The 25,505-nt window shown below is 46.0% G+C and overlaps 2 protein-coding genes across 7 annotated transcripts in view; one reads left to right on the top strand and one right to left on the bottom strand.

Annotated features, from left to right (window-relative positions):
• Positions 1 to 1,541: 1,541 nt before the first annotated feature.
• On the top strand, positions 1,542 to 19,955 carry tomm34 (translocase of outer mitochondrial membrane 34). The gene is made up of 7 exons (XM_063041020.1): positions 1,542 to 1,825; positions 7,138 to 7,237; positions 8,173 to 8,325; positions 9,777 to 9,937; positions 11,200 to 11,341; positions 15,594 to 15,720; positions 17,598 to 19,955. The coding sequence occupies exons 1-7, from the start codon at positions 1,693 to 1,695 to the stop codon at positions 17,700 to 17,702; spliced, it is 921 nt and encodes a 306-aa protein (XP_062897090.1). The 5' UTR covers positions 1,542 to 1,692; the 3' UTR covers positions 17,703 to 19,955.
• Positions 19,786 to 25,505, bottom strand: part of LOC134342645 (embryonic polyadenylate-binding protein-like) — a 60,836-nt gene continuing 55,116 nt past the window's right edge. For all 6 annotated transcript variants that reach the window (XM_063041019.1, XM_063041018.1, XM_063041015.1 and 3 more), the window contains one exon: positions 19,786 to 24,231. Coding sequence is in view for 1 of the 6 variants with exons in the window: in XM_063041016.1 (XP_062897086.1) it covers positions 24,197 to 24,231 (35 nt within the window). In the remaining 5 variants the exon portion in view is untranslated. The remainder of the gene's footprint in view (positions 24,232 to 25,505) is intronic.

The following is a 25,505-nucleotide window of genomic DNA, read 5'->3' as shown; positions in this document are numbered from 1 at the left end:
GAATTTATTGCCACAGGTGGCTGTGGAAGCCAAGTCATTAGGTATATTTAAAGCGGAGGTTGAAAGGTTCTTGATTAGTCAAGGTGTTAAAGGTTACAGGGAAAAGGCAGCAGAATGGGGTTGAGAGGGTTAATAAATCAGCCACGCTGAAATGGCGGAGCAGACTGGATGTGCCAAATGGCCTAATAGTGCTACTTATGGGCCTATCTCTGATCCTTGGGACACCCCATTAGTTACAGATAATCATCCTTCAACCACCACCCTCCAGTTAACTTAAAATTTTATTTTGAGTTTCATCAGTAAGCTCAGCGATTCCAGGAAGTTAAAAGTGAATCTGTCTCAGTTTTATAACCATGTTTGTTTCAAACGTTAAAGGAAAGGTTTCAGTTTCAGTTTGAGTTGAGTGATTTTTCAAGTACACATCCCTTCTAGCTTGCATCAGATCTGGCCAATTATAATGAAAAGCCATTAACCTGTATCATTCCATTGACTCTTCTCTCCCTTCCTTTCTCTCTCTATTGTCTCCTTCCCTGTTAAAAAACATTTCCGATTTCCTCAATTCATTCCCATAACATCACTAACAGCATGAAAGGGACGGGGGGGGGGGGGGGTGCATTTGCTCCATTGTGGCCATGCCAGGTATTGCCTGAGAAATGGAGCAGGTGAATATCAGTGAAGATGCACAAGGTGTTGGAGTCTTGAGGAACAAGCAATTTTAAACACAAGAGATTCTGCAGGTGTTGGAAATCTTGAGCAACACCCTCAAAATGCCAGAGTAGCTCAGCAAGTCAGGCAGCATTAACGCAGAGGAATAAACAGCCAACGTCAGGCCGAAATGTCGACTATTTATTCTCCTAAACAAATTCAGCTTGACAGTACCGTAGGGTCTGGAGTGGGCCATTCAGCCCCTCAATCCTGCTGTACTATTCAGGGAGACCTGAGCTGCTCTTGGCCTCAGCTCGATTCCCCTCCGGCAACCTGCTGAGGAACTCTAAGGGCTGGACAGCATCTGCGGGGATGGAGGAGGGTTTGTCAGCATTTCAGGTCGAAACCCTTGGAAGTTAGAGGAAGTATTGCAGGATCTCAACCTGAAATTTCAACAGTCCCTTTCATCCCACAGATGTTTCTCACCCACTGAGTTTCTCCAGCAAATTGTGTGCAGCAGGCGAATGTCATTAAACCCTAATCTCTTTATTATCTTAATATGTGAGGGAATTAGTGTCTTCCCACCCGAACCAACTCTCTTCCCCAGTATGGTCAACCTCTCCCTCCCGTCCTCTGTGGATGTTCCTCTGGATTGAGATGAGAACAGAGGGTCTGGAGTTAGTCGGCCCGTATGCCATTCGGCATAACTTGGCCTCAGCTCCATCCCCCTGTAGCCCTGGCTCCGCCATCCTGCCTACCCGCCAGGTAAGCCTGAGCCTTGGGCTGGTTGCTGCAGACCTGGGCGGCGAGTAAATACAACTGCCTGCCCGCCGTGCAGCCGCTCCGGCGCCTCAGTGGTTAAAGGAGGCGAGGGGGCGGGGCCTGGCCCCAGGCCGAGTCTGGACCTCCCCTTACCAGTGCCGGTGCTTTACTCGCATCAGTTCCTGGCTTACGGCTACAGTTTAGGCCGCGGCTCTCTCGGCATCCACAAGCCTCCAACCCGGTCACTCCCTACCCAGTCAATCCGAGTACAGGCTCCTGGATTCGATGGCTACAGGCTCAGGCTCTCAGGCCGCGGCGGCAAAGCTGAAGGCCGCCGGCAACGAGCTCTTCCAGCACGGGCGCTACGGAGAGGCGGTGGGCCGCTACTCGGAGGCCATCGGCCGGCTACAGCAATCTGGTAACGGGGTTGGAAGGGGAATGGGGTCATAGAGGGAGGGGCAGTGGGTGAAGATAATTCCCCCCTCCCCTCCTTCCCCCCTCCCCTCCTTCCCCCCTCCCCCCCCTCCTTCCCCCCTCCTTCCCCCCCTCCTTCCCCCCCTCCTTCCCCCCTCCTTCCCCCCTCCTTCCCCCCCTTCCCCCCTCCCCTCCTTCCCCCCTCCCCTCCTTCCCCCCTCCCCTCCTTTCCCCCTCCCCTCCTTTCCCCCTCCCCTCCTTTCCCCCTCCCCTCCTTTCCCCCTCCCCTCCTTTCCCCCCTCCCCTCCTTTCCCCCCTCCCCTCCTTTCCCCCCTCCCCTCCTTTCCCCCTCCCCTCCTTTCCCCCCTCCCCTCCTTTCCCCCCTCCCCTCCTTTCCCCCCTCCCCTCCTTTCCCCCCCCCTCCTTCCCCCCTCCCCTCCTTTCCCCCCTCCCCTCCTTTCCCCCCCTCCCCTCCTTTCCCCCCCTCCCCTCCTTTCCCCCCTCCCCTCCTTCCCCCCTCCCCTCCTTTCCCCCCCTCCCCTCCTTTCCCCCCCTCCCCTCCTTTCCCCCCCTCCCCTCCTTTCCCCCTCCCCTCCTTTCCCCCCTCCTTTCCCCCCTCCCCTCCTTCCCCCCTCCCCTCCTTCCCCCCTCCCCTCCTTCCCCCCTCCCCTCCTTCCCCCCTCCCCTCCTTCCCCCCCTCCCCTCCTTCCCCCCTCCCCTCCTTCCCCCCCTCCCCTCCTTCCCCCCCTCCCCTCCTTTCCCCCCTCCCCTCCTTTCCCCCCCTCCCCTCCTTTCCCCCCTCCCCTCCTTTCCCCCCTCCCCTCCTTTCCCCCCTCCCCTCCTTTCCCCCCTCCCCTCCTTTCCCCCCTCCCCTCCTTTCCCCCTCCCCTCCTTTCCCCCCCTCCCCTCCTTTCCCCCCTCCCCTCCTTTTCCCCCTCCCCTCCTTTCCCCCCCTCCCCTCCTTTCCCCCCCCCTCCCCTCCACCTCCAGCTGTCCCCCCGCCCTCTTCACCATTCTTCCCCCTCCCTTCTATCCTCCTGTTGAACCCTTGGGCTTTATCCTCTCCCCATTGCTTTGGCTTCTTCTCCTCCCCTCCCCCATCTCTCCTCCACCCCCCCCCCCCGTTTCCTTGGCCTTTCTCCTAACAACTGGAAGAGGACATGTTGTGGGTGATGGGGCCTTTGATGATGGTTGCTGCCTTTCTGAGGCTCGGCTCCTTGAAGATGTCTTCGGTATTTCGGACGTTAGTACCCATGATGGAGCTGACTAATTTACAACTCTCTGTAGCATCTTGTGCAAGCGTACCCCCCTCCCCACCCCAGAAGCCCGTCAGAATGTTCTCCAGGGTCTATCTGTAGAAGTTTTTGCGGGAGGGGTGCCTGTTATCTGAAGATTGGAAATTGCAGTGACCGTATTAAAGACTGCACTGCATATGTACATGCGGGGGGAGGGGGGTGAGTGCTTTAGGTGACAAACCAAATCTCCTCAAACTCCTGATGAAATATAGTCACTATCTTGCCGCCTTTAGGACAACAACCTGGCCCTTAACACCCAGAAGACCAAGGAGATCATTGTGGGCTTCAGGCATGCCAGGAGTCACACTCACGTCCCCATCTACATCAATGGAACTGTAGTGGAGCATGTATCAAGCTTCAAATTCCTTGGTGATTACATTTATGAGGATCTCACCTGGTCCCTGAACTCCTCCATCCTGATCAAAAAGGTGCAACAGTGCCTTTATTTCCTGCGGAGCATGAAGAAAGCTCACCTCTGTCCCAGGATACTGACGGACTTTTACTGCTGTACCATTGAGTGCATACTCACCAACTGCACCTCAGTGTGGTATGGCAATTATTCCGTATTGGACCGCAAAGCACTCCAGCGTGGTGAAAACTGCCCAGCGGATTATCAGCACCTAATTGCCCACCATTGAGAACATAGAAACATAGAAAATAGGTGCAGGAGTAGGCCATTCGGCCCTTTGAGTCTGCACCGCCATTTATTATGATCATGGCTGATCATCCAACTCAGAACCCTGCACCAGCCTTCCCTCCATACCCCCTGATCCCCGTAGCCACAAGGGCCATATCTAACTCCCTCTTAAATATAGCCAATGAACTGGCCTCAACTGTTTCCTGTGGCAGAGAATTCCACAGATTCACCACTCTCTGTGTGAAGAAGTTTTTCCTAATCTCAGTCCTAAAAGGCTTCCCCCTTATCCTCAAACTGTGACCCCTCGTTCTGGACTTCCCCAACATCGGGAACAATCCCCCTGCATCTAGCTTGTCTAATCCCTTTAGGATTTTATACGTTTCAGTCAGATCCCCCCTCAATCTTCTAAATTCCAACGAGTACAAGCCTAGTTCATCCAGTCTTTCTTCATATGAAAGTCCTGCCATCCCAGGAATCAATCTGGTGAACCTTCTTTGTACTCCCTCTATGGCAAGGATGTCTTTCCTCAGATTAGGGGACCAAAACTGCACACAATACTCCAGGTGTGGTCTGACCAAGGCCTTGTATAACTGTAGTAGTACCTCCCTGCTCCTGTACTCGAATCCTCTCGCTATAAATGCCAGCATACCATTCGCCTTTTTCACCGCCTGCTGTACCTGCATGCCCACTTTCAATGACTGGTGTATAATAACACCCAGGTCTCGTTGCACCTTCCCTTTTCCTAATTGGCCACCATTCAGATAATAATCTGTTTTCCTATTTTTGCCACCAAAGTGGATAACTTCACATTTATCCACATTAAATTGCATCTGCCATGATTTTGCCCACTCACCCAACCTATCCAAGTCACCCTGCATCCTCTTAGCATCCTCCTCACAGCTAACACTGCCGCCCAGCTTCGTGTCATCTGCAAACTTGGAGATGCTACATTTAATTCCCTCATCCAAGTCATTAATATATATGTAAACAACTGGGGTCCCAGCACTGAGCCTTGCGGTACCCCATTAGTCACTGCCTGCCATTCTGAAAAGGTCCCGTTTATTCCCACTCTTTGCTTCCTGTCTGCTAACCAATTCTCTATCCATATCAATACCTTGCCCCCAATACCGTGTGCTTTAAGTTTGCACACTAATCTCCTGTGTGGGACCTTGTCAAAAGCCTTTTGAAAATCCAAATATACCACATCCACTGGTTCTCCCCTATCCACTCTACTAGTTACATCCTCAAAAAATTCTATGAGATTCGTCAGACATGATTTTCCTTTCACAAATCCATGCTGACTTTGTCCGATGATTTCACCGCTTTCCAAATGTGCTGTTATCACATCTTTGATAACTGACTCCAGCAGTTTCCCCACCACCGACGTTAGGCTAACCGGTCTATAATTCCCCGGTTTCTCTCTCCCTCCTTTTTTAAAAAGTGGGGTTACATTTGCCACCCTCCAATTCTCAGGAACTAGTCCAGAATCTAACGAGTTTTGAAAAATTATCACTAATGCATCCACTATTTCTTGGGCTACTTCCTTAAGCACTCTGGGATGCAGACCATCTGGCCCTGGGGATTTATCTGCCTTTAATCCCTTCAACTTACCTAACACCACTTCCCTACTAACATGTATTTCGCTCAGTTCCTCCATCTCACTGGACCCTCTGTCCCCTACTATTTCTGGAAGATTATTTATGTCCTCCTTAGTGAAGACAGAACCAAAGTAATTATTCAATTGGTCTGCCATGTCCTTGCTCCCCATAATCAATTCACCTGTTTCTGTCTGTAGGGGACCTACATTTGTCTTTACCAGTCTTTTCCTTTTTACATCTGCCATAAACACTGCCTGGGAAGGGCAAAAAGCATTATCAGGGATGCATCTCACCCTAACCATGGACTTTTTACTCTCCTCCCATTCGGTAGGTGCTACAGGAGCCTCCACTCCTGCACCAGCAGGCACAGGAAGAGCTTCTTCCCTGAGGCTGTGACCCTGCTGAACCTCACATCACAGCGCTAAGCAGTATTGCACCCATATAGTACTGTCTCAGTACTTTTATATTTGTGTGCTGTAGCACTTTTTATTTGCAGTTATTTTGTAAATAGCACTATTCTTTGCATTTCTGGTCAGATACTAACTGCATTTCATTGGCTTTGTATCTGTACTCGGCTCAATGACAATAAAGCTGAATCTAATCTTATAGCTGTATCGATATGTTGGGACCAGGTTAGATCCTCTGAGATACTGTCAGCCAGGAACTAGAAATTGCTCACCCTTTCTACTTCCCACCTCTCTGAGGATTGGTGTTCCCTCGTCTTGCACTTCTGAAGTCCACAATCAGCTCTTTGGTCTTGCCACTCAACTGGCTCCTGTACACCCTCTCATCTCTATCTGAGATCCTCCCAGCAATGGTTGTATCATCAGCAAACTTGCAGATGGCATTTGAGCTATGCCTAGCCACACAGTCATGGGTATGGAAAGGGTAGAGCAGTGGGCTCTACTGCCCTCCAACCACTCCCCCTTTGCCCCCTTTCTCCACATTCCCTTATACACATTTTAACCCTTTCGCTGCTGCCTTCCCTCTGAACCCTTCCCCACTCTTATCACTGGCAGATGTCCTGAAATTTATTGTTTTGAGACAGTAGTACATTACAAAAGACAATAATAACTATAAAGTAGAATAAGAAAAACATAGATAAATTAAATTAGTGCAAAAAAGAAAGGGAAAAAATAGTGAGATTGTGTTGACGAGTTCATGGACTGTTCATAAACCTGATGGCAGAGGGGAAGAAGCTGTTCCTGAATCGCTGAGTGTGTGTCTTCGGGCTCCTGTTCCTCCTCCCTGATGGTAGCAATGAGAAGTTGGTATGTCCTGGGTGATGGGGGTCTTAAATGATGGATGATGCCTTTCGAGACATTGCCTTTTTAAGATGTCCTTGATCCTGGGGAGGCTAGTGTCCAGGAACGAGCTGCCTGAGTTTACAACTATCTGTAGCATTTTTCAGATCACGTGCGGTGACCCCTTCATATCAGACGGTGATGCAACCAGTTAGAATGCCCTCCACAGTACATCTCCTTTCCCTTCTGTCCCTATCTCCTTCCCCTTCCTTATCATTATTAACCTCCCCCTCCCCATCCCCCTTCCTTCTCATCCAGGCCCCCTTCTTATCCACATCATGATCCTTTCTCCCAGTCTCTCCCCCTTCCCACCACCAAGATCCCCTTCACACCCCGCTCCCTGTCTCAACCCCTTTTCTTCTCTAAATCCAATTCACACCCCTCTCACTCCTACCCCGAGTCCCTTCTCTGTTGTTTGTACAGAGGGTACTTGTGCCCCGTTTGCTGAATGTTGGCAATTTGAGTTTTTCTGTCTTCCTCAGGGAAGAAGTGGCCCGAAGAGTTGAGTGTCCTGTATTCGAACCGAGCTGCCTGTTATCTGAAGATTGGAAATTGCAGTGACTGTATTAAAGACTGCACTGCGTATGTACATGAGCTCACTGTTTCAGTAACTCGAGAGGACAACCAGAGACATTTTCACAGGGTAGAAATGGCTAATATGAGGGGGCATCATATTAAATCTGTGGCGGGGTGGAGCTGTAAGACACTTCTTCCCTCTGCTAGCCTGCAGGTCACCCTTGGGCAAGGTGTAGCATCTGCTTAGCCCCCAGTCAGGGTCACGTGAAGCCATGGGAGCAGGTGGTGGATGGTCGTACAAGCAGCTGGTGCAGATCACAAGTCCTGGTTATGTGACCACTGACACCAGGCAGACAATCTCTGAAGAGTATTGATAATGGATGGGGTCACCTGTCTTTTAAAGACTGCCCTGAAGAAGGTAACGGCAAACCACTTCTGTAGAAAAATTTGCCAAGAGCAATTATGGTTTTAGGTCATGATTGTCCACGTCATACGACACAGGGCATGATGATGTCATGCGACACGGCATATAATAATGGTAATTTTAAAATTGTTTGGAGGGGATGTAGGGGGTAAGTTTTTTTAATAGGGAGAGTGGTGGTTGTTAGGGGTGGTGGTGGAGACAGATACATTAGGGGCCTTTCAAAGAAAAATGGAGGGCTATTTGGGAGAGAAATATTAGATTGATCTTAGATTAGGCTAAAGGATTGTCACAATATTGTGGGCTGGAGGGTCTGTACTGGGCAGGGATTTTTATTTTGGAGTGGGCTGCTAGGGGTGGTGGTTGAAGAAGATATGAGACTTTGGTAGGCGCAAGAATATGGAGGGATGTGGATCACATGCAGGCAGCAGGGAAATAGTTTATTTCGTCATTGTATTTAGCACAGACATGATGGCCCAAAGGTCCTGGTCCTGTAATGTGACCAGAAGTGGACATGACATTTCCAAGTCCATTTGGTCTAATGAACACTTGTCTCTCTGCCCGTTCATTCTCCCGCCAGGTCGTTGGAGCTGGTTCCCTTTGCGCTAAAGCCTTTGATTCGTCGTGCTGCAGCTTACGATGCCCTGGAACGATACCGCCAGGCTTTTGTGGACTACTGGACAGCTACCCAGGTGGACGGCAGTGTTCAGGCTGCACAGGACGGCATGAACAGGTGTGTAGTGGGCAGGTGGCGAAAAAGTGCACGTGATGTATGGTATGTCGAGGCATGGTAGTGTAGTGGTTGGCACACCTCATTTTCAGTATAGGGAACCCAGGTTCAATTCCCGCTGCTCCCTGTAAGCAGTTTGTACGTTCTCCCTGTCACTGTGCGGGTTTCTTCCCACAGTCCAAAGACACACTGGATAGTAGGTTAATTGGTCATTGTAAATTGTCCCATGATTAATCTAGGGTTAAATCGGGTTATTGCTAGGTGGCACGCCTGGAAGGGCCTATTCCATGCTGTACCTCAATGAATAATTAGTAAACCAATCAATAAAGAAAATGTCCGCAAGGGAATGAAATGATTGACTCATTGTTGTTTCTGAGCCTGTTTTCCTGCAGCAGTCTTCAGTGTGTTATGCAGAGAGTACGTGAAAATTAAACGAGAGATGGTGGGAGAATTGAGGTGGTGGTAGAGGCAGATACATTAGGGGCATTTGAGAAACTCTTAGGTAGGCACATGGATGACAGAAAAATGAGGGGCTGTGTGGGAGGAAGGGGTTAGAATGATCTTAGAGTAGGTTAAAAGGTTGGCACATCACTTATCCAGTGCTGTAATGTTTTTTCTAAGAAGCTGGAGGAACTCTGCCTATCATGCAGCATCTGTGGAGGGAAATGGACAGTTGACATTTGGTTGATGACTCACCATTGATGTTGACCACCTTTATTTCCCGGACATCCGTGCTCACCCCATGCTTCTGCCACCTTATTGGTGATGGAGCTCCTCTTATCCTTGCTTACCACTCTGTGAGTCCCTGCATCTAACACATCATCTCTGCAACTTCTGCTGTCTCCATAGGGATCCTACCTGCCTCCTCCACCCATCTGACCCTCTCCACTAATCTTCCTCCTGGCACTTATCCCTGCAAATGGCAATGTGTGACACCTGTCCATTCACCTCCTCCCTCACATCCATTCAGGGCCCCAAGCAGTCCTCCCAGGTGAGGCAACACTTCACCTAGACTCATCTCTGGATGCGGCCCCTTGTACGTTGGTGAGACCCGGAGGGGGAACGGTGGCCAAACATTTTTAAATTCCATTTCCCATTCCCGTTCTGGTGTGTGCGACAAGAACACCACAGCACAGTAAATAAAAGGCCCTTTGGCTCATTTATTCCTTGCCAAACTGTTATTCTGCCTAGTCCCATCGACCAGGTATTGGTCATGATTTTATAGACCTCTAAGAGGTCACCCTGCAGTCTCCTACACTACAAGGAATCTTATTCCTAGTCTGCTATCCTGTTCCTATTGCTGTAACCCAGTCCTGGTAGCAACATCACAAATCTGCTCTATACTTTTTCAAGTTTAATGGTATCATTCCTATAACCAAAACTGTACACCACATTCCCAGGTGTTCTCTCACCTACCATATCATCTGCATTTGTGTCCTCCACTCCCTTTGTAGAATGAGGAAGGTGTTGATAGACAAGGATGGGAGCAATTGGCGTGATAGACTCCCTCCACTGCCATCGGTACCTATTGCATTCCAGCACAACTGGAGAGCCAGCACTCCCGGAAATGCAGGCACAAAGAAGACAAGCGTGCAGCAGAATGGAGATAATTCGGGTAAGAGGATCAGACCCAACTGTTGTCATTTTGTCTGAGTTCTAAAGGTTATGAATATGCCATCTACAGATACACTCTGGAATTTAGATTGTCAAGCAGTGATTTGATCAGCATTTTAAAGGTAGAAGTCCAAACTAGGTAGTTGGCGATAAAATATTTCAGTTAATTGGGATGACCAGGACTAGAAATCACAGAGCCATCAAGGGTGATGTTAAACACTTCACTCAGAGGGTCGTTTGAGTGTGGATTGAGCTGCCAGCAGAAGCAGTTGTTGTGGGTTTAGTTGAAATACTGAAAAGAAGTTTGAATAAGTACATGAATTGGGAGAGATTGGAGGGATATGGTCCAGGTGCAGGTTGAAGCAGGACCTTTTTCAGGGCTGTAGTGCTCCATGACCAAGGGTGGCATAGTGGTTAGCACAAAGCTTTACAGTATTAGCAACCTGGGTTCAATTCCTGACGCCATCTGTAAGGAATTTCTATGTTCTCCCCGTGAACGCGTGGGTTTTCCTCAGGGTGCTGCAGTTTCCTCGCACAGTTCAAAGACCTACCGGTTGTAAGGTTAATTGGTCATTGTAAATTGTCCTGTGATTAGGCTAGGGGAAAATTGGGGATTGCTGGGCAGTGTAGCTCGAAGGGCCGGAAGGGCCTATTGTGCACTGTATCACAATAAAATAAGTTTTTAAGTGACTGTGTATTTTTCCACTTGGAAAAATAAAGTCTAGCAGCATATGGACCTTGTGGGATTGAGACTGGCTTCTCACCTCTGGGAGATATTTTCAGTCTCCTTGGCAACTCTGATGGTTCTCGAACAGCAAAGACCGGCTCCTGACCACACTTTGCCATCTGTGGTGGAAATGATGAGAGGTATGTGTGTTTCTCAGTCAGTCACAGTGATACGGAGTTCTGTGAGAGTTCAACTCACACAAAATGCTGGAGGAACTCAGCAGGTCGGGCAGCATCTGTGGAGGATAATTGACATTCGGCATTTCGGGCTGAGACCCTTCACCAGAAGAGAGTTTGGAGGATGTATGTGGGAAGTTTGCGGTGTGAGAACGTTGCGGCAGGGTGGGGTATGGTGCAGGGAGGGATAATGGGCTTGGGGAGGATAGAGGAGGTTAGCCTGACATCAGGAGTGATATTGAGTACTCGAAGTAGCCTACCTCTTGCCTGGCTTCAGAGTGAAGCCCCTTAACCGTGTGAGGTGTGTGAGCAAACTTGGGGGCCTCTTGTGAACTGTACTCAATGCTTGCTTTTTGTCAGCTTCCAGCAGCCTCGAACAAGCCAAGTCTCTTAAGGAAGAAGGGAATCTGCTTGTGAAGAAGGGAGAGCACAGAAAGGCAGTGAGCAAGTACACTGCAAGTCTGAAGCTGAACAGCAACGAGTGTACCACCTACACCAACAGGTACGTTGGTGACCTGCAGTCTAGCAGCTAGCAAAGTGCTTTACAGCACCGGTTCGGTTCCCGCGCTGTCTGTACGTTCTCCTCGTGACCGTGTGGGGTTCCTCTGGGTACTCGGGTTTCCCCCACATTCTGAAGACGGATGAGTTAGTTATGGTTAGTAAGTTGTGGGCATGCTATGTTGCGCAGGAAGCGGGGTGATACGTGCGAGCTTCCCCAGCACGTGGCCTGACTCTGGGTGTTGATCCCAGGTGCAAGTGACACATTTCACCGTATGTTTTGATGTGCATCTGGCAAGTAAAGCTAGTCTTTGGTCTTTAAAAATCTTTAACAGAATTAGATACTAATCGGCCATGACTGAATGTCAATGGGCCAATATGATCTATATATCTCCTATATCTCATGGTCTAGTCCCAGTTTCTATATAATCCAGTCATGGCCTACACACAATTAAGTTCAAAGTAAATTTATTATCAAAGTACATACACAGTATGTCACCATGTACAGTCCTGAGATTCTCTTCCTATAGGGCATACTCAATAATTCTGGGGGACATATGACTTGTACAAAAGACTTGTACATCGGGGACGGATTACACCTGACCCCAAGGAGAACTAATATTCTCATGGGCAGGCTTGTTAGAGCTGTTGGGGAGGGTTTAAACTAGTTTGGCAGGGAGTGGGGGTAAGAACTGTAGTGAAGGGACAAAGGATAGAATAGCTGGATAAAAAAAATGTGTAATCAGACTGTCAGGAAGGCAGGCAGATGATAGGACAAAATTGCAGCCATCTGGGTGAGTATCAGTACATTGGGGATGCAGAATCAAAAAGGGTAGCAAATAGAGTACTCTAATTTTATATCTCAGTGCACAGAGTATAAGAAATAAGGTGGATGATCTTGTTGCACTTTTACAGGTAATCAGGTGTGATTTTGTGGTCATCCCTGAATTGTGGCTGAAGGTATAGTTGGGTGCAAAATGTCCACGGTTATGCATTGTATCAGAGGGATAGGAAGGACTAGGCAGAGGAATGGCGTGGCTCTGCTAGTAAAGAATGGCGTCAAATCAGTAGAAAGCTGTAACATAAGATCAGAAGATGTTGAATCCTTGTGGGTTGAGTTAAGAAACTGCAAGGGTGAAAAGAGCCCGGTGGTAGTTGTATACAGGCCTCCCAGCAGTAGCTGGGATGTGAACTACAGATTACAATGGAAAATAGAAAAGATGAGGCAAAAGGCAATGTTATGATAGTCAATGGAGATTTTAACATGCAGGTCGATTGGGAAAATCAGGTTGGAAATGGATCTCAAGAGAGTGAGTTTGTTAAGTGCCTATGAGATGGCTTTTTAGAGCAGTTTGTCATTGAGACTTCTAGGGGATCAGCTATACTGGATTAGGTGTTTTATAATGAACCAGAGGTGATTAGGGAGCTTGAGGTAAAGGAACACTTGGGAGGCAGTGATCACAATATGATTGAGTTCAACTTGAAATTTGATAGGAAGAAAGTAAAGTCTGATGTAGCAGTATTTCAGTGAAGTAAAGGAAATTACAGTGATATGAGAGAGGAATTGGCAACATTAAATTGGAAGGAGATGCTGGCAGGGATGAGTAGCAATGGCTTGAGTTTCTGGGGGAAATGAAGGTGGTACAGGACGTGTGTATTCCAAAAGTGAAAAAATACTCAAAAGACAAAATAGTGCAACCATGGCTGACAAGAAAAGCCAAAGCTAATGTAAAAACAAAAAAAGAGGGCATACAACAAAGCAAAAATTAGTGAGAAGATAGAGGATTGGGAAGCTTTTAAAAATCTACAGAAAGCAACTAAAAGAAGCATCAGGAGGGAAAAGATGAAATATGAAAGCAAGCTAGCAAACAAGATCAGGGCGGATAGAAAAAATTTTCAAGGATATATAAAAAAAAGATGAGAGTGAATGTAGGACCACTAGAAAATGAGGCAGGAGAAATAACAGCAGACAAGGAGATGGCTGATGAACTAAATTGAGTATTTTGCATCAGTCTTCACTGTGGACAACACTAGCAGTGTGCCAGATGTTGAAGAGTGTGAGGGCAGAGAAGTGAGGCAGTTACTATTATAAGAGAGAAGGTGCTCAAAAAGCTGAAAGACCTAAAGGTACATAAGTCACCTGCACCAGATGAACTGCACCCTAGGGTTCTGAAAGAGGTAGCAGTAGAAATTGTGGAGGCATTAGAAATGATCTTTCAAAAATCATTGGACTCTGGCATGGTGCCAGAGGACTGGAAAATTGCAAATGTCACTCCACTCTTAAGAAAGGAGGAAGGCAGCAAAAAGGAAATTATAGACCAGTTAGCCTGACCTCAGTGGTTGGGAAGATGTTGATGTCAACTGTTAAGGACAAGGTGATGAAGTACTTGGTGACACAGGACAAGATAGGACAAAGTCAGCATGGTTTCCTTCAGGGAAAATCTTGTCTGATGAACCTGTTGGAATTGTTTGAGGAGATTACAAGTAGGATAGATAAAGGAGATGCAGTGGATGTTGTATATTTGGACTTTCAGAAGGCCTTTAACAAGTTGCCACAGATGAGGCTGCTTACCAAGATAAGAGCCCATGGTATTATGGGAAAGTTACTGGCATGGTGAAAGCATTGGCTGATTGGTAGGAAGCAGAGAGTGGGAATGAAAGGATCCGTTTCAGTGACTAATGGTATTCTGTAGGGGTCAGTGTTGGGACCATTTCTTTTTATGCTGTATATCGATGATTTAGATGATGGAATAGATGGCTTTGTTGCCAAGTTTGCAGATGATACGAAGATTGGTGGAGGGGCAGGTAGTGTTGAGGAAATGGGTAGGTTGCAGAAGGACTTAGACAGATTAGGAGAATGGGCAAGAGAGTGACAAATGAAATACAATGGTAGAAAATGCATGGTCATGCACTTTGGTAGAAGAAATAAATGTGTGGACTATTACTAAATGGGGAGAAAATACAAAAATTTGAGATGCACAGGGACTTGGGAGTCCTTGTGCAGAACATTGGAATGGTTAACTTGCAGGTTGAGTTGAATGTGAGGAAGGCAAATGCAATGTTAGCATTAATTTCAAGAGATCTAGAATACAAGAGCAGGGATGTGATGCTGAGGCTTTATAAGGCACTGGTGAGGCCTCACCTTGAGTATTGTGAACAGTTTTGGGCCCCTCATCTTAGAAGAGATGTGCTGGCATTGGAGAGGGTCCAGAGGAGGTTCACAAGGATGATTCTGGGAATGAAAGGGTTATCGTACGAGGAACATTTGATGGCTCTGGGCCTGTACTTGCAGGAATTTAGAAGGATGGGGGGGGGGGGGGAGAATCTCATTGAAAGCTTTCGAATGTTGAAAGGTCTGGACAGAGTAGGTGTGGAAGGACTGGGTTCCGGCCTGAAACATTGACATCGTTTCCACGGATGCTGCCCGACCTGCTGAGTTCCTCCAGCGTGTTGTGACTGTTTTCTAGGATGGGGGAGCCTAGGACAAAAGGGCACAGTCTCAGGATAGAGGGGTGTCCATTGAAAACAGAGATGCAGAGAAATTTCTCAAACCAGAGGGTAAATTTGTGGAATTTGTTGCCACAGGTAGCTGTGGAGGCCAGGTCATTGGGTGTATTTGAGGCAGAGATTGAGGGGTTTTTGATTGGACATGGCATCAAAGGTTACTGGGAGAAGACTGAGGAGGGGGTAAAAATAAGATTGAATGGTGATGCAGACTCGATGGGCCAAGTGGTTGAATTCTGTGGCTATGTCTGATGGTCTAAATCCATAATAGAATAATAACCATAATAGAAGCAACGAAAGGTCACAAAGGTCGCACCAACTGGGCATTCAACCAGTGTGTAAAAGACAACAAATGGTGCAAATACATCATGAAATAATATTAATAAATAAATAAAGAATAACTATCAAGTATGTGAGATGTAGAGTCCTTGAAAGGGAATCCATAGGTCATGGGAGCATTTCAACAATGGGATAAGTGAAATTGAGTGAAGTTATCCGCTTTGGTTCAAGAGCCTAATGGTTGAGGGGTGAAAACTGTTCCTGAACCTGGTGGTGCAAGTCCTGAGGCTCCTGTGCTTTCTTTGTGATGGCAGCAGCGGGAAGAGAGCATGACCTATGTGGTGACGACAGTTAGTCCTCAGCTCCGTGTTCATGCAGGCAAACCTGTATGGTTCCCTCCAGCTGCCTGTGGTTCGTGTTTTGTCTGCTTTCTGCCTTGTTGACTGACCTTGTCTGTTGTGTCCTCCCGGCAGAGCACTGTGCTACTTGAACCTGCAGCAGTATCACGAAGCAGAGAAGGACTGTACAGCCGCATTGGCCTTGGACCCCCAAAACCTGAAAGCATTTTACCGCCGTGCAATGGCCCGAAAAGAGCTGAAGGTAAGAAAGATGTGGCAAGCAAGCTCAGATTTCTAAACAGTCCCAGTGTTCTGCATATCCATTTCCCTTACTAACACCACCGATGACCTTACCTTCAACTGCACAGGCATTGTCAGCTTGCAGTTTACTTCATCAGTCCTAATGAAGTGCCTGGGCCTCAAACATTGACTGTTTATTGCTTTCTATAGATGCTACCTGACCTGCTGAGTTCCCCTAGCAGAGTGAGTGAGTGTGAGTCAGTCAGTCTGGATTTCACACCCCCCATTCCCCATTCCGACTTTTTACTACTTCTCACCCGCCTCCCCCACCCTTTCCTTTTCTCCTTTGGTCCACTCTCCTCTCTTATCAGATTCTTTCTTCTCCAGCCCTTGACCTTTCCCAATCACCTGGCTTCACCTATCACCTCCTTCCTTCCCTGCCCCCCTCCTTTTATTCTGGCATCTTCCTCTTTTCCTTCTCAGCCCTGAAGAAGGGTCTTGGGCCGAAATGGCGACTATCTATTCATTTCCATAGATGCTGCTGCTGTTCCTCCAGCATTTTGCGTATGTTGCTTTGAATTTTCAGCATCTGCAGACCTTCTCGTGTTGATAATAAATCAAAACCCAAGCTCTGATATTCCTTCTTAAACCACATCTGACCTGTAAAATAGCCTTTATAAACTACTTCTGTGACCAAGCTTTAGGGACTTGTATTATGGACTGATTGTGGACTTCAGAAAGGATTTTATTTTTGCACTACTTCAAGTAATTACTATTTATTCCTCTATTATTATGTATTGCGCTTGAAGTTGTACAACATACGCCGGTAATAGTAAACCTGATTGTATTCTGATTAATAGCTCCTTCATTTACTTTTCAATTTAAGAACAGCACTTCTAAGAGCACAGTTGAATGTTTATATTAATAAATAAACATTACAGATGCTGGAAATCTGAAAGAAAAACAGAAAAGTCAAAAACACGTAAACGCAAGAGGTTCTGCAGATGCTGGAAATCCAGGGCAACACACACTCAAAATGCTGGAGGAACACAATAGGTCAGGCAGCATCTATGGAGCGGAATAAACAGTTGACTTTCCTGTCCCTTCCTTTCTGGTCCAGATGAAGTTTCTTGGCCTGAAGCGTTGACTGTTTATTCTCCTCCTTGGATGCTGCCTGACCTGCTGAGTTCTTCCAGCATCATGTGCATGTCATGCCAGAAACACTCAGCAGGTCAGGTAATGTCTGTGGAGAGAGAGCAGTAGTTTTTCTGGTCTGTCACCTGAAACTTAATAGAAGTTTGATAATGCAACAAGACAATGATCAGAAAGACAAGAGTAAATCAACAACAGAATGGTTTAAAAAGAAAATTTGTGTGTTGGAATGGCTGAGTCAAAGTCCTGACCTTAATCCTATAGAAATGTGAAAGGACTTGAAGCAAGCAGTTCATGCAACGAAGCCCACCACCATCCCAGAGTTGAAGTAATTTTTTTGTATGGAGGAATGGCCTAAAATTCATCCGAGCCGATGTGCAGCACTGACCAACTGTTACTGGAAACGTTTGGCTGAAGTTATTGCTGTACAAGGGGATCACACTTGTTACTGAAAGCAAAGGTTCACATTTTTTCCAACAAATACATGTAATATTGGATCATTTTTCTCAATAAATAAAAGAACAAGTATAAGTTTTGAATTCTCTTTATCTAGTTTTAGGAGTTGCATGAAGATCTGATGAAAATTTAGGTCACTTATGCAGAAATAGAGAAAATTCTACAGGGTTTACAAACTTTCTAGCACCGCTGTAGGTTCCAATGTTTTGATGTACATGTGACAAATAAAGCTAATCTTTTTTTAATCTCAGTTGGAAATGGAGCAATAGACTTTACTTTTTATTTCTTCAGGATTACAAGGGCAGTAGTGTTGATCTCTGTGAGATGCTGAAGCTGGACCCAAACATCTCAGCTGGACAACGTCTGCTACAAGAAGTCCAGAAGCTCATTAAGTAACAGCTCAGTAAGCCTGAGCCTTAGAAACGACCTGAGGCAAGCAGCGTGGAGCTGGCTGGTCAGAGGGAGGCCTGAACAGGCTCTGGAAGAAACTACTTGTGTATATATAATCAGTTTGTTCTGCTTCTCAAGGACCTTTCTTAAAAAAATAACTAGCATGACACCAAAGAGAGTAAGTAGGATTAAACTGTATTTGAATTGTATTTGGTTCAACTCAGATTGTGTCTGTCCCCATGCAGTTGGGACATTGATAAACAGCTCCCATGCAACAGAAATATTTCATAGAACTTGCTTCAGGATCCTTCACTTGAATTATTATTCCAGGGTTAGAACTACACAACCAAGAATATATAAATATCAATAGGCTGTTTGCAAATTGTTTTTGAGAAGCAATGCAATGTTTTAGTTTCTTCTTTGTACAACTTTATTTGGAAAACTGCAGAACCTGTTTTCCATAGCCCCGTGTTCTCTCTATTTCCTTCTCTCCTGGCCCCCATGGTTTCTGGCTCTTTGCCGTGTACAATTGTAGTTGCGTCTCCTTCCAGAATTTGTCCCTTGTGGATGATTAGGACCAGCTGACCACATGTTAGAATAATGGAAGGTGCATATTACCCAGTCACTCAAGCCTCCAGGCATTCTAGCTCTAATAGTGGGTCATTGCTTGGATCTTGTTCACTTGCTTCTTTTAATCTCCTATCAGCCTTGTGCTTTTACCTACCCCACCCATCAGTAGGTTCCAGGTGGATGATTTGCTTGGAGAGCACACAAATCTCTGGAGGAGCACAGCAGGTCAGGCAGCACGTTTGCAGGGGAATAAAGGATTGACATTTTGCACCAAGACCCTCCATCAGTACTGGTGTCATTGTTTAGTAACTTGGACTAGTTCCTCAATCACACTTTATAGTGCACAAGGAGAGTAGCCTTGGCCCTATCACCAAACTAAACAACGAAATGATGCTTTCATAGAAAATTGTCTAGTTATTGACCAACTGGTAACTGTGTGCAAATTCCTTATTTGCATAATCAATTGCCAATAGACACTACAAGCTAACAACCAATGATACTTTAGAGTTAGTAATTGTCCAGTAGTTAGTGTGTGCCTTGCATTCTTTCTTCGTCTTGGTATGCAGATGCTCCAGTACCCTGCTCTACAAGAGGAAGCTATGCTCTTGCCTGGGTTGACTGCACACAATCTGTAAACTATCCCTGACTGGACATTAGCTTAGCCTTTGCCTTGTCACAACATCAACACTGAAGAGGAAGGGGGAAGAATTCTTGCTGCTTCCCTCTTCCTTTCCAGATCTGATGCGGGGTCTTGGTTTAAACATCGATTGTTTATTCATTTCTATAGATGCTACCTGACCTGCTCAGTTCCTCCAGCATTTTGTGTTGTTCTGGATTGCTAACATCTGCAGGATTCTGTGTTGTGCTTTCACCTTTCATTGGAGTTTTCATCAGAATCTCGTGTTTATGCTTTGATTCTTCATCAACTCTCCTGTATTTATGCTTTGACTCATCATCAAATCTCTGGCGCCTTCATTAGAATCTCTTGTGTTTATGCTTTGCTTGGGTGTTGATTGTGCTATTGGGATGTATTTTTTGCTGAGCCTGGTGACTAAGAACCAGTACATAACATACAGCATAAAAGCATGGGATTATAAAAGATATTACATCATTGTTGGAGGAATATCCTAATGGGATACAGAATGCAGGAGGTGAAATACAAGTCAGAGGCACTGGCAACATGGAATTTCCTTGGGGTTTGCTCAGTATTTTGCCAGCATGCAAGTGTTGATTCAGCTGTGGATTTATGCTGCACACCTATTGCTAGACAACTGGAAGAGTTTGGAGATGGGGTCTTTTTGGGTGCCACAGTGGTATAGCAGTTAGTGCAATGCTCTGGAGTTCAGAGGTCAATTTCAGCACTGTTCTCTAGGGAGTCTCTACCTCCCTGTGGAATGCTTGGGTTTTCCCTGGATCCTCTGGTTTCCTCCCAGAGTACAAAGATGTACTCAGTAGGTTAAATGATCGTTGAATTAGGGTTAAACAAGTTTGTTGGAGGTTAATGCAGCAGCATAGCTGAAAGGGCCTAGGCTATGCTATATCACTGGAAAAAAAAAGCTAGAAAATTTTAATATCCCCAAAAGGCCAGCACAATATTCTTGTCTCTCCTTCCTGCACTCCTGGGAGAATAAAGTAGTCATGTATCACATTGTTTGTAGTGTTGCAAATGTTAAGTATTGAGGCAAACAGCCTATTTTTCCTGGGGGTGGGAGGGGGATGGGGGAAGCTGGTTCTCAGCAAGCATTTGTTAGACACTGCCCCCACAAATCCAGTCTTCATTCAGGAAGGGTTCGTTGCACAGTTACTGAGTTTGAGCAACACTGGAGTGTGGGGAATATGGAACTCCAAGCTATGAAGAAATCTGACAGCATTACGGGCATGGATAAAGGCAGTGTTGTATTTAGTGGGGTGGGGGAATCCTTTTCCAAAGCTCCCAGCAAAGGACAAGCATTTGATTGTTTCTCTGTGGTGTAATATCTAGCACTGACAGGACAGTGATGATCCTCTTCAGGCTTGGTTCTAGATATCTCAGGCATTCAGTGGTGTGGTTTGAATCTGTATTGCACTGTAAATCTTCAAACTCAGGTATTAAACTCTCAATGACAACAAGTGATGTCTTGTTCATTATTCTACCCGACGCATTGTTAATGCACAAACTTGCAAGAGTTGTGAAACCAATTTAGTGGCAATTACTGAGATACTTAATCAAGTAGGCTAGTCAGATCCTTTGGAACAACAAAAAAGGTCCAAGGGTTGTTCAAAGTACATGTGAGTCACCATAAACAATCAATGAAAGACCATACCAACAGGGTGGACAACAGTGTGCAAAAGACATCAAACTGTGCAAATAATAATAATAAATGAGCAATAAATAGAGAACACAAAATGAAGTGAACTTGAAAGTGAGGCCATAGGTTGTGGGAATAGTTCAGTGATAGGGCAATTGAAGTTATCGCCACTGGGGCAAGAGCCTGGTGGTTGAGGGGTAATAACTGTTCCTGAACCTGGTGATGTGGGTCTTGAACTTCCTTCCTGATGGCAGTAGTGAGAATAGAGCATGGCCTGGATGGTGCTGTTCAGGTAATAAATGCTGCTTTCCTGCAACACACTTCATATAGATGTGCTCAATGGTAGGGAGGGCTTTACGTGTGATGGACGGGGCCAAATCCATTCCTACTTGGGTGGTTTAAACTCAAGATTGTTTAATATCATTTCCAGTACACAAGTGTAAAGGAGGATGAAATAATTGTTACTCTGGATCTAAAGCAGCTTAAAAAAACACAATAAGATAAAGAATAATTTAAAAACATACCAGTACATAAGGTAGCATCTAGACGACAGTACTCCACCAGCTGATGTGATATCCTTCAGAGATGTTAAAGCAAGATTCCCATCTGCTCTCAGGAATGGGAGTACAAGGTTTTTTTTTTAAAAGCCTGTGCCTAGTTTTATCACATTGCTCCTTATGGCCCACAAACCCAGCCATTCAGGTATTCCTGTATTTATAACATCTTTGGAGATGATAGCTCACTGGCCTCTGCCACTGGAGAGTATCTGCCAAACCTTCACCTCCTGCTGAAACTGCATTCATTGTCAGGTTTATTATGACCAGAATAGGTCATATTTGTTGGGGGGTCGTCAGTCTTGGACAGCAGCCTTGGAGAAGGAAAACTGATTTTAAACCTCCATTGCCTTGGGGCGATGCCCACCCATGAGAAAGGCTTCATGAGTAAACCGTGAGGAAGAAATCCGGAGAGGACACGGTCCACCAGAGGCACAAACCCATCATCCCCTGGGATCAACAGCTGCTGACTATTTGTTGTTTTACAGAACAATGTAGTACATTAAAAAATCCTATAAATTACAATATTGGTGCAAACAGAGAAAATAGTGACAGTTTTATAAACGGTTAGGAAGTCTGATAGTGGAGGGGGAAGCAATGCCTAAAACATTGTGTGTGTACACACGCACACATTCCAAAGCAGTCAGTGAAGACAAAGGCCTTGATGGCTACTATTATTAAAAGCTTATCAGCCAATGTTCTGACCAGATAGCTCCCATAAAAATAAATTCTATCCTAGGGACAGCTTTTGAGGGAGAAATATGGTCAGTTGCGTGGCCATAGACTACAATATCCAACAAAGCACCACAGGACAGAAGCAGAAAGAATTGGGCCATTCAGCCCATCAAATCTGCTCTATAAAACCATGAGACATGGAGCAGAATCAGGCCACTCAACAACTGAATCTGCTCCATGTCTGATTTATTGTCCTTTTTAACCCGGTCTCCTGTCTTCTCCCCATAACCTTTGACCCACTTACAAATCAGGAATCAATCAGTAATGACTTGGTCTCCACAGCCACTGTGGCAATAAATTCCATAGATTCACCACCATCTGGCTAAGGAAATTCCTCATCTTTGTTAAAGTGATATCCTTGTATTCTAAGGCTCTGCCCTCTAGTTCTAGTCTTCTACTATAGGAAACATCTTCACCACATCCACTATTTCAAGGCCTTTCCATTACAAGCCCCCACCCCATTCTTTTAAACTCCAGCAACTACAGGTCCAGAGCCATCAAGTGCTCACAGATTACCTTGTTGCATTTCTAGGCTCATTCTCATGAACTTCCTCTGGACTCTGCAAAGCCAGCACATCCTTTCTTGGATAAAGTGGCCAAAACTACTCATAATGCTCCAAGTGTGGTTTGGCTAATGTGTTGTAAATGACAGAGGAAGACAGCCACAGGGAATGGAGCGCTCGTAAACGGGAAGATGCATGATAAATGGTATCAGGAAACCACATATCAGTGATAACCGTCCAGGCCTTCAGACAAAGGTTGCTCCCATTTCTTCTGGGCAGCAGTCTAGGCAGAGTCTGACCAAAAAGTTTTTCGTAAAGTCCCACAAAACTGAGTAGCAGCAGATCCTGAAGTGAAGTTTGGATCGAAAGCAGGCTGGAATAATTGTTCTATTTGCTGTCCAGATATTCCTCCACCAAATAGATTCTGACCAGCACTTAAAGACATTCCAATTCCAACATGTTGGCTTGAGGCCAAACTCAGGTTGGAGGAGCAACCTCCCCTTCTGCCCAAGTAGCCTCCACAATGATGGCATAAACATCGATTTCTAACTTCTGTCAATTTCTCTCCCTCCCCAGTCTGTTTACCTTCTCACCACTTCTCCTTACCTCTTTGGTTCCTCTCATTTCTATTATGCATGGAAGGGAATACTGCCATCTCCTATCAGATTCCTCCTCCTTCAGCCCTTTGCCTCATCCACCCATCACTGCCTGGTTTCTCATTTCATCCAGCCACCCACTCACCTGTCATCTCACCTCCTCTTAACCATCACCCGCCAGCTTGTAGTCCTTCTCCTCTCTCCACACTTCTTTCCCCGCCCCTTTCCTTTCCAGTCCTGATGAAGGATCTCACCCCAAAATGTCAACTGTTTATTCCCCTCCATGGAGGCTGCCTGACCTGCTGAGCTGCTCCAGCATCGTGTGTTACTCAAGGCAGCTTGGGGTAGAGCAATGTATGTCACCCAGGCTAAGTACAAGGGTGAACTACCCAGGGGATGTCCACTTCTGTGTTTGGCAAAGATTCTATACAAGGGGTTTCACCAAAATACTAGCCCAGACTGGGAAGCATTGGATGAAGACTCTTGGTCCTGCCAAAGCCACAGAAAGAAGTTAACAGATTAAACGGAAAAAATGTGGCTGAGGGTAATTGAGAGTGCAGTTCAGGTCCGGATTCACTGGTGGGGTACAGTGAAGGTAGATTCAATTGTTGTGTTGTAAAGAGCTCGTTACAGTATCTCAAAGTAGCTTATAGTAAAGCAGTGGAATGGTACTAAGCTGGATCTTCACTGATCTGGTCAGTTTAAATATGAACGCATGACATTACAATACCGCGGCCCACAATGTTGCACCAAACGTTTAACTTCCAAGATCAATGCAACCCTCCCCTCCCACATAGCCTCTATTTTTCTATCCTCTGTGAGAAGTGAATCTCCAGCTGTAATTACCACTTGGTAAACACAAAATGAAATTTCAGAAGTTAAATTAAATGCCACTTGCCCCCCCTCCAAAAAAAAAAGAAAAATCAATGCCTTCTGAACCCCCTCTCAAAGAGCCTGGCATCCAATTGCTTTTGTTGGGTGTTATTTTAGGGAAACTTTCCAGGTATAGAACTTGTTTAACTTTCTCCAAATTCCTCACATGGAGAAGTAACTCAATCCAATCCACATTCAGTATAATTTATTAAAGGCAAATTTAAAGACAGGAAAGGGCAGAAGCCATTCAACACAATCTCAGCAGGATTTTTATCCCCTCAGAGTCTGTGCTTAGTTTTCTGCTGATCTTGGCTTAAATCATATGCATAATTTATTCCAATGAACTTTATCTCCCCCCCCCCGCCCCCAAAGATTCTTCCTTCATGAAGCGGTTTTCCTGGAGTCCCGGTGCTTTCCTACAAAAATGAGAAACAAAATGGTCACACAGTAGGTGGGGTGTCACAGTAGAGTGGCAGTTTGTGCCATGCTGTTACAGCAGTTCAGAGTTCAACTCTGACATCTGTAAGGAGTTCTCATGTTCCCCCGTAATGATGTGCGTTTCCTCCCACATTTCAGAAATGTACTAGTTACAGGCCCCCAGCCCAGTGAACCCACAATACCCAATTACGTCCATGGGCACAGCTACCCAACTCAGTGAACTCATACTGCCCAATTACATCCATGGGCACAGCTACCCGACCCAGTGAACCCACACTGCCCAATTACATCCACGGCTACAGTTACCCTACCAACTCAGCCATCTTGGGGAGGAAACCAGAGCACCCGTAGAACCATAGAACACTACAGCACAGAAAACAGGCCATTCGGTCCTTCTAGTCTGTGCCAAAACTTTATTCCACTAGTCCCATTGACCTGCACCCAGTCCATAACCCTCCAGACCTCTCCCATCCATGTACCTATCCAATTTATTCTTGAAACTTAAGAGTGAGCCCGCATTTACCACATCAGATGGCAGCTCATTCCACACTCCCACCACTCTGAGTGAAGTAGTTCCCCCAATGTTCCCTCTAAACCTTTCCCCTTTCACCCTAAAGCCATGTCCTCTCGTATTTATCTCTCCTAATCTAAGTGGAAAGAGCCTATTCACATTTACTCTGTCTATACACCTAAATTTTGTAAACCTCTATCAAATCCTCCCTCATTCTTCTACACTCCAAGGAATAAAGTCCTAACCTGTTCAATCTTTCCCTGTAACTCAACTCCCGAAAACCCAGCAACATCCTAGTAAATCTTCTCTGCACTCCTTCAATCTTACTGATATCCTTCCTATAGTTAGGTGACCAGAACTGCACACAATACTCCAAATTTGGCTTCACTAATGTCTTATACAACCTCACCATAACATCCCAACTCCTACACTCAATACTTTGATTTATGAATGCCAGGATGCCAAAAGTCAGCAGATACCCATGCGGTAACGGGGAGAACGTACAAACTCCTGACAGGCACTGGCTGGGATTGAACCCAGGCTGATGCTGCAAAGCTACTTTGCCAAATGGCTCAAAACAAGTTCATGCCTCAATTTGTGCTCTGATGACAAGAGACACCAGTTAGGTTGCAGTTCTTCACATCGCCTGAGATTTGCCATATAAGGTAGAGTTAAACCCCGGGAACCATGTCCCTTCCTGAACCACAGTAGTCAACCAGTGGGTTTTAGATTGTTCTAAGC

The sequence above is a fragment of the Mobula hypostoma genome, chromosome 2, assembly GCF_963921235.1.
Source record: "Mobula hypostoma chromosome 2, sMobHyp1.1, whole genome shotgun sequence".
Classification (NCBI taxonomy): Eukaryota; Metazoa; Chordata; class Chondrichthyes; order Myliobatiformes; family Myliobatidae; genus Mobula; species Mobula hypostoma.
This window is presented reverse-complemented; position numbering and strand designations above follow the sequence as displayed.

Coding starts and splice junctions, on each gene's coding strand:
- tomm34 (XM_063041020.1), top strand. CDS start 1,693: ATGGCTACAGGCTCAGGCTCTCAGGCCGCGGCGGCAAAGCTGAAGGCC. Junction 1,826..7,137: donor CGGCCGGCTACAGCAATCTG/GTAACGGGGTTG, acceptor TGTCTTCCTCAG/GGAAGAAGTGGCCCGAAGAG. Junction 15,721..17,597: donor TGGCCCGAAAAGAGCTGAAG/GTAAGAAAGATG, acceptor TTATTTCTTCAG/GATTACAAGGGCAGTAGTGT.